We start from the raw sequence: 9,810 nt of genomic DNA, 5'->3' as shown, positions 1-9,810 counted from the left end.
TTCACCACGACCCAGAATATATATACTTTATGGGGTCTTAAAGCAATATTTCGATGTGTTACAAACGGAATGACAAAGTTAATATAACCCCATCCTATGGTGGAGGGTATAAAAACTAATTTGGAAACAATCAAATGGGAAGTCCTAGCCCACCCTTCGTATATCCCAGACATTGCTCCATCAGATTACCACTTGTTTCAAGCTAAAGCAAATGATCAGGCTGATCAGCATTTTCGTTCTCATGAGGACGTGAAAAATTGGCCTGATTCGCGGATTGAGCCGTTTTTCGCTATCCACAAAAATGGGAATATGACCAGTGACTAGCGATGGACAATACTTCGATTGAGCAGTATGTTAAAATTTATCTGTAGAAATTCTCAAAAATTCCTCATTTTTAATTTGTCAGTAATGGCATCCCTAGCTAACACAAAAAAAAAAAATACCAAAAATAACTTTGAACAAATTAATGGAATTTCTAATGGTTCTGCTTAAAGTGATAAATTCGAGTAAAGGAAAAAATAATTTTTAATTACTTTTAAAAGTTCTTTTTTTGTTTTAATTTTCTCTATGGGTGAATTTGTTTACTAGCTATTGTAAGAAATTAATCACAAAACGGTTGTTTTTGTTTTTTATTTGCAAAAATTCTTTTACTTTTCTTTGCCAAGAAATTTTAGGTTAAATAAAGAGCTTTTTAAATATTTATAAATATTATTGAATCACACACTTAAGAAACTAGGTAGCTATTACTAATTATTCATTAATTTGTTCGTTGTCGCTGTCATCTTCATTCTCCATTTTGATGGGATCAAATTCTGCGATATCTGATGCGGTGACTTCGTCTACCTTAGCCACTTCATCAGTTTTCATGATGTCATCTTTGATGGGTTCTTCGTTTGTCTTCTCATCTTCTTTTGGTTGGCTTTCTTCTTCATTGGTATCGGGTACTAACACTTCAGGGGTTTTATCCTATGGTGATTGTTATCATTAATGAAGTTAAGAATATGATTTTTTTATTTTATATTATGGCTACTGTACCTCTTCTAATTTTGGTGTTTCTTCTTCATGAAAAGCTTCTACCAATTTTGGATTGACCTCTGATAGAGGAGTATCACCAACTCTGATATAAACAGGAACATGGCCGGCTCTAGGTGGAAGTTCCTGATATGGAGCAGCTGAAAAAAATGAATATGAATGTGAATTTCCGTTATTGAAGCAATTTCAATTAAAAATTAAGTGAAAGTATTCCGTTAATGTGAATCTATGCATTCCTTGATGTGTAATCCCAAAATCCCACTTGGCTCTTTCATACATATTTTTAATAATACCCATGTTGTCGTATTTTTTGTGGGTATGATGTATTTCAATTTACCCCGTTTGCCGTTTAGAATTCGCTGATTGATTCATCAGTTATTAATGACATCTATTGGGGTTGTTGCTATTAATGCATCAGCTTTTTGTTATTTCCTGAAGACAGACAAATAATACGTCAGTATGAATGGTTATTTATAGAAGAGCTTAAGCAAACAAACGCCAGTACAACATTCTGGTAAAATACACATGAAGTCACAATGGCATTTCATTCGAATTTGTTAAATAAATAATAATTAAGATATTTTGATTCGTATCGAAGTAGGAATAAGGTGGGGGGACAAAATAACGCAAATAAATCCACTGTTCTTTTTTCCCCTTTTTGTTGTTGTTATCAACAAAAATATAAACAAAAACAAGTATACACGGCCGTAAGTTCGGCCAGGCCGAATCTTATGTACCCTCCACCATGGATTGCGTAGAAACTTCTACGAAAGACTAAAGACTCAAATATCATATACCACCACCACGTACCAAATTTCAACCAGATCGGATGAATTTTGCTCCTTCAAAAGGCACCGGAGGTCAAATCTGGGGATCGGTTTATATGGGAGCTATTATTATGGACTGATAGGAACCAATTCCTGCATGGTTGTTGGATACCCTATACTAACATCACGTACCAAATTTCAACCGAATGGGAAGAATTTTGCTCTTCCAAGGTGCTCCGGAGGTCAGGTTTATATGGGGGCTATATATAATTATGGACCAATATAAACCAATTTTTGCATGGTTGTTAGAAACCATATACTAACACCATGTACCAAATTTCAGCCGGATCGGATGAAATTTGCTTCTCTTAGAGGCCTTGCAAGCCAAATCGGTAGATCGGTTTATATGGGGGCTATATATAATTATTGACCGATGTGAACCAATTTTTGCATGGTTGTTAGAGACCATATACTAACGCCATGTACCAAATTTCAGCCGGATCAGATGAAATTTGCTTCTCTTAGAGGCTCCGCAAGCCAAATCGGGGGATCGGTTTATATGGGGGCTATATATAATTATGGACCAATATAAACCAATTTTTGCATGGTTGTTAGAAACCATATACTAACACCATGTACCAAATTTCAGCCGGATCGGATGAAATTTGCTTCTCTTAGAGGCTCCGCAAGCCAAATCGGTAGATCGGTTTATATGGGGGCTATATATAATTATTGACCGATGTGAACCAATTTTTGCATGGTTGTTAGAGACCATATACTAACGCCATGTACCAAATTTCAGCCGGATCAGATGAAATTTGCTTCTCTTAGAGGCTCCGCAAGCCAAATCGGGGGATCGGTTTATATGGGGGCTATATATAATTATGGACCGATATGGACCAATTTTTGCATGGTTGTTAGAGACCATATACTAACACCATGTTCGAAATTTCAGCCGGATCGGATGAAATTTGCTTCTCTTAGAGGCCTCGCAAGCCAAATTTGGGGGTCCGTTTATATGGTGGCTATACGTAAAAGTGGACCGATATGGCCCATTTGCAATACCGTCCGACCTACATCAATAACAACTACTTGTGCCAAGTTTCAAGTCGATAGCTTGTATCGTTCGGAAGTTAGCGTGATTTCAACAGACGGACGGACATGCTCAGATCGACTCAGAATTTCACCACGACCCAGAATATATATACTTCATGGGGTCTTAGAGCAATATTTCGATGTGTTACAAACGGAATGACAAAGTTAATATACCCCCATCCTATGGTGGAGGGTATAAAAATTGATAGGATTATGATGACTCTATTTGTACCCTATGAATTGGGTCTTTATAGAAAAAACAAACACTTGCATGTCCGTTCGTCGAGACAGATCTGTTTCTCTATTGCAAACAGTGTTGCCAGTATTTTCCTGGCTCTTGTTCCCAAATTGAGACGCTTTTGAGACACCAAAAATCCCCAACTTAAATTAAAATTTCCCTCAAAAACCCCCCATACATACATTTTTGATAACTATTTTGAAAACAAAAAAAAAAAAGAAATAATAAAGCATTAGGCACTGCTGTAGAAAATCCGTAATAATTTTTAAAAATATGACAAATTTTGTCCCAAAAATTGTCCAACTTAAATTAAAATTTCCTTCATAAATCCCCCATAAATGTTTGATAAGTATTTAAAAAAAAAAAATAAAATAAAGGATTACGCACTGCTACAGAAAATCCGTAATAATTTTTAAAATATGTCATTTTTGTTATGCCTGTTTCGACTTACAATAATATGAAGAGTTCAAAGCACAATATTAGGAGATGGGTGTCAAAATATCATCCAATACAAGCCCTCATCAGAATTTGTTATGGGTATAAAATTTGTATCTTATGGAAATCGTCTTCTAACTGCTTGAGTTCGGTCACTATGTGTATTTATGAATCAAAATTTTGTTCTAAATAATAAAGAAATAAAATTGGGTGATCGATTATTATGTAGGCATTGTTGGCCCTATATGAATTCTATTCTATATGTATGGGATATAATTTCCAAATCAGGGATGTACACAGAAGAGGGAATATCACTTTGATTCGTGTCCTACAAATAATTTCACAATAGTAGAAACATTTCTTAGGCAAGCAGAGTAAATTGAAAATTAGCTCTTGGGCTACCAAATAAATGTCGTGGGATAAAGAGGAGGAAAGTTTTTTTTTGTATATTTAAAAGGTTGGCTGATAAGTCCCCGGTCTAACAAAGAAAAACACATTTTTTGTCAAAATTCGTTTTTATTATTCAACATAGTTCTCTTCAAGAGCGATACAACGATTATAACGACCTTCCAATTTTTTGATACCATTTTGGTAGTACTCCTTCGGTTTTGCCTCAAAATAGGCCTCAGTTTCGTCGATCACCTTTTCATTGCAGCCAAATTTTTTTCCTGCCAGCATCCTTTTGAGGTCTGAGAACAAGAAAAAGTCGCTTGGGGCCAGATCTCAACAATACGGTGGGTGGGGAAGCAATTCGAAGCCCAATTCATGAAATTTGCCATCGTTCTCAATGACTTGTGGCACGGTGCGTTGTCTTGGTGGAACAACACTTTTTTCTTCTTCCTATGGGGCCGTTTTGCCGCGATTTCGACCTTAAAACGTTCCAATAACGCCATATAATAGTCACTGTTGATGGTTTTTCCCTTCTCAAGATAATCGATAAAAATTATTCCATGCGCATCCCAAAAAACAGAGGCCGGTCGCTATCCACTCAGCCGACTGTCGATTGGACTCAGGAGTGTAGTGATGGAGCCAAGTTTCATCCATTGTCACATATCGACGGAAAAACTCGGGTGTATTACGAGTTAACAGCTGCAAACACCGCTCAGAATCATCAACACGTTGTTGTTTTTGGTCAAATTTGAACTTGCGCGGCACCCATTTTGCACAGAGCTTCCGCATATCCAAATATTGACCAAATTATATGACCAACACGTTCCTTTGATATCTTTAAGGCCTCTGCTATCTCGATCAGCTTCATTTTACGGTCATTCAAAATCATTTTGTGGATTTTTTTATGTTTTCGTCGGTAACCACCTCTTTCGGGCGTCCACTGCGTTCACCGTCCTCCGTGGTGATTTCATCACCCTTGAATTTTGCATACCAATCTATTATTGTTGATTTCCCTGGGATAGAGTCCGGAAACTCATTATCAAGCCAAGTTTTTGCTGCCACCGTATTTTTCCCCTTCAGAAAACAGTATTTTATCAAAACATGAAATTCCTTTTTCCCATTTTTTCACAATAACAAAAGTCACAAAAGACGCTGTATCTCACAAACTAATTGACTTACAGACGTCAAATTTTGACACGAATCATTTGAAGGTTGGTACTATATAAAAATAATATGCATTTAATACTAGCGACCAGGGCTGTGGAGTCGAGCCAATATTGCTCGACTCCGACTCCAGTATTTTTCATCAGCTCGACTCCGACTCCGGAGTCGACTCCGGGTAATATAACTAAATCTCCTATTAATACCACTAATTTGTAGTTCTATTGTGGGGGTACCGTAAGTGGATCGATATAAAGTATCGTATTTATGTGTGCAAAAAAGGTCTTAATTTCACATTAGATGCCAATTGAACTCTATATTTAAAATTTAGGGCAATGTTTAATAAATAAAATAATGATATAAATACCCATCATAATATGAGAAGATACCAACAGTATATGTATTTGTGGACCAAAATTATTTATACTATCTCAAATCCTTTAAATTTGTTGCGAGCTATAACATATAAAGGTTTATATTCCCATATGCATGAATTTGAATCTGAATCGATTTAGACAAAATTGTATATACTTCTACAAAACCTATGTACTTAAAATTTAAATCTAACGTTATGGGACGTAACACAATTTTAACAAAAAATAAAAATGCAAGGTAAGTCTAAAGTCGGGCGGGCCGATTATAAAATACTCTGCACAACTTTGTATTTAGATCTACATTTTGATCAAATCGCAAATCAGACTTCTACAAAATCTCGGGCAATATTTGGGAAATATTTATAATTGTTTAGACAATTTCGCAAAAATGCATTTATTTTTCATTCATTAAAAATTTTAAAATTTGAGTCATTTCTACAAGTTTTCGACTTAGCAGTGAGTATCAGTGAGCATACAATTTTGGAAAAATTTTTGTCTAGTAAATAAAATTTTGCAAAATTTTATTTCTACAGAAACATAATTTTGACTAAATTTTCTATAGAAATAAAATTTTGGCAAAATTTTCTATAGAAATCAAATTTTGACCAAATATATAGAAATAAATTTTTGAATAAAATTTTTATAGAAATAAAATTTGGCAAAATTTTTTATAGAAATAAAAGTTTGAAAAAATTATCAATAGAAATATAATTAAAAAAAAAATTGTGTGGCAAACAAAATTTTGAAAAATTTTCTATAGAAATAAAATTTTGCAAAATATTCTATAGAAACAAAATTTTGACTAAATTTTCTATAGAAATAAAATTTTGACTAAATTTTATATAGAAAAAAATATTTCTATAGTAGTAAAATTTTGAATACATTTTTTATAGAAGTGAGTATCAGTAAGAAAAAAAATTTTGAGAAAATTTGCTATAGAAATAAAATTTGAAATTTTTGTTTTTAGAGATAAAAAATTTTGAAAAAATTATCAATAAAAATACAATTTTAGAAAAATTTTTGTGTAGTAAATATAATTCTTCAAAATATTCTACAAAAACAAAATTTTTACTAAATTTTCTATAGAAATAAAATTTTTACCAAATTTTCTAATAAAAAAATCTATTACTATAAAATTTTAGCAAAATTTTCTATAGAAATAAAAATTTCATCAAATTTTCTAATAAAAAAATCTATTACTATAAAATTTTGGCAAAATTGTCTATAAAAATACAATTTTGACTTAAATTTTTATAGAAATAAAATTATCAATAGAAATAAAATTTTGCAAAATATTCTATAGAAACAAAATTTTGACTCAATTTTCAATAGAAATAAAATTTTGACTAAATTTTCTATAGAAAAAAAAAATATTTCTATAGTAATAAAATTTTGAATAAATTTTGTAGAAATAAAATTTTTACAAAATTTGCTATAGAAATAAAATTTTGACAAAACTTTTTATAGAAATAACATTTTGACAAGATTTTCTATAAAAAACAACTTTGAAAAAATTTTCTGTCAATATTCCTTAAAATAAAATATAAAAAAAATAATTTCGATTGTTCGAAATATTTCAAATAAATTGATATGGGCATCAAAATGGATCGATCCAGCCCATCTGCTAGTCTAACATTCTAGGAAGCATAAAGAGATAGCCGCCATTGGAAGTTGATTTTCATTTACAATCATGCTGTACATTGATCGAATGAATAACGCATTGGAAACTAATTTGCGTAAAAACTTGCTTAGTTACAAAAATGTGAAGTGTTTTAAAAAAATTTGATTTAGCCGGAGTCGGAGTCGAGCAAAATTTTTACGACTCCGACTCCAGCAAAATCTCCAGACTCCGACTCCAAGACTCCGACTCCGACTCCGGCTCCATGAAATTTGTTGCATACTTTTAGGCCGATATGCCAATGGAGAAAACTGTTCATATTTTTAATACGAAAAGCAGTTTTTTTCTACGGTTACTTTTTTGAATCAATTAATTTTAAGAGATGTAATTGTATACAATCAATGTTTAAACCTTTTTCCTCCAAAGTTTGAAAAGATTGGATGAAAATATAATCGCTGTCATATTTATTTTTTCATTTTTTATTTAGAGCTCTGGCGAACATTTATTCTTTATGGTACGGACCCTATACAGAAAAAATATTACATATATTTTTTCCAATTAAATTAGTTTTATTTTACAATAATATTAAACTAAACAATTAATTCATTTTATTAAGTTTTTGATCAAAATTAAAACTAATCACAAAATATAACTGATAAATAAAATAAATAAATTTTTTAATTGGGGCAATAGTTCTTTGAATTGGCGTCGGTGATCGATAGTATTATGTCAGTGATTGAAGCAGTTTCGATTAACATTTAATTGGATCAATTCAGATTATGATTGAAACCAAAAATATTTTTTTCTATGTATCCCTAATCTTTATCGGTTGCAAAAAATGGCATTTAGTTGCACAATGATATTCTAGTAAAACATATTATCCCTTGGGAAAAGTGACAAATATGACCCTATAGGTGCACATAAGGGTTGACACTGCACCCTCAAAAAAATCGCTTCTCTAACATATGTTCCAAACATATTTTGCAGGAAGCACATATATTATTGGATACCGCCGAAACATTAATATGTTTGTTTTCTGTGAGCATATTATATGTTTGGAAGCATTTTGAGTCCAAAAATAGCATATGCTTGGAAGAATTCCCCAAAGAAGATTGTGTTCATTCCCTCACATAATTTTCACTTCCACGAAATTTTTTAGTTCTTCGCATCTTTTTCTGTAATACAAATATGTCGGTTTTTTTCAAATGTCTATTCTCTTGGTTCCGAATGTGTATTATCTTTATTCCGAATACTCCTTCTAACATTCAAATTAAATAATATTTAGACTTAAGCATATTAAATGTTTGGCCTTATCATGAAACAGTTTTCCGAAACAACATACAATCGGTTTCACAGAAATTGCTCTCATTTCATTCTCTCGCTGTGTTATGTTGATACTTTTTAATCAACCCTCCCGGTTTCCATCTCTATTTCTTTCTCTATACTAAGCAGTCCATCTCTCTCTGTCGCTCTCTGAATAAAGTATCACAACATATATATGTTTACTCGAAATTTGTAAATTTATATATGTTTACATTCACACATATTATTTTTATTTTTAAAAATTGTGCCCGAAACACATTTTGTTTATATCGGAACATATGAAAAACATATTTTTCTAACAGTGTGGTGGATGGATCGGATTAAGCTCATTATCTTTACCATTTAATTGAAAATGTCATCGCTGGATTTATTCTATTAATACCTATTCATTTGTAGGGTACAAAAGTACCTATTGAGGAAGAGATGGAACAATAAAATAATGGCCTTAGGGTTTGCTTATTCTTTGTGTGACTAACTCTGGAGAAACATACATAACATAAGTAACAACAAAGCCATGAACATCATGCAAAATAAATAAGAAAATATTTATAAATATACCTAGGTATGTATATGTATGTAGATGTTAGTTCAAATATAAACACACAACATACATACATGTTTTATAAAGTTAACACTGTACGTCACTTGAATACAGTACACATAAATTTATATTGGATCTATAGAGGTTCAACAGAGGGACGCAAATTTCAAATATTCGAGTTCTAAATTAAAAAAAAACATTAACATAAACTTTATTTCAATTAAAATTCTGCTTTTAAAGAAATTTGTCCTGCACTGGTAGAAACAAGTATATAAAGCAGTAAGTTCGGCCGGGCCGAATTTTAAATACCCACCACCATGAATCAAATATTATAGTTTCCTGTGAAAATTTCAGGGGGATTTGGTGACAAGCAGATCAGTTCAACCAGTACACCTCCCGAAGATAAATTCAAAGATTTTACCTATGAAGACTAGATCAGATTGTGGATTTATAAGAACCATATTTGTTTGAGTTTTAGAGGAATCATAAACATCGTGTGCAAGTGTGCAAGAAAATGAAATAACGCCTTGATTTAAAATCTAACATCTGTAAATTTTTACCCCCCATTTTTTAAATGATTACCAGAAGTAAAATCTGGAAACTATAATTCAGTTTCAAGCAATTTTCATTATCAGTGCCCATGGACCGATATTCACCATTTTCGGCACACCTCTTTATGTTCCTAAAATACTTCTAGATTTAAAATTTAATGCAAATTTGATAAAAAACTTTGGTTTCTAAAAGCCCAAGAAGTAAAACGCCATTTTCGGCTCTCATATTTAAGGTTCTAAAATACCTGTAGATTCATTTCAGGCAAAGTGGATAACGACTACGGA

At 32.1% G+C, this 9,810-nt stretch overlaps 1 protein-coding gene across 1 annotated transcript in view; it reads right to left on the bottom strand.

Moving 5' to 3' along the window:
- Positions 1-615: 615 nt before the first annotated feature.
- Positions 616-9,810, bottom strand: part of LOC142236145 (uncharacterized) — a 31,506-nt gene continuing 22,311 nt past the window's right edge. The window contains exons 2-3 of the mRNA XM_075307404.1: positions 1,036-1,172; positions 616-966 (exon numbers count right to left, since the gene is read on the bottom strand). Of these exons, the coding sequence (XP_075163519.1) occupies positions 751-966; positions 1,036-1,172 (353 nt within the window). The 3' untranslated portion in view covers positions 616-750. The remainder of the gene's footprint in view (positions 967-1,035; positions 1,173-9,810) is intronic.

This window comes from Haematobia irritans, chromosome 4, assembly GCF_050003625.1.
Source record: "Haematobia irritans isolate KBUSLIRL chromosome 4, ASM5000362v1, whole genome shotgun sequence".
NCBI classification, from domain to species: Eukaryota; Metazoa; Arthropoda; class Insecta; order Diptera; family Muscidae; genus Haematobia; species Haematobia irritans.
Note: the sequence above shows the minus strand (reverse complement) of the source record. Positions and strands in the feature narration are given on the sequence as shown.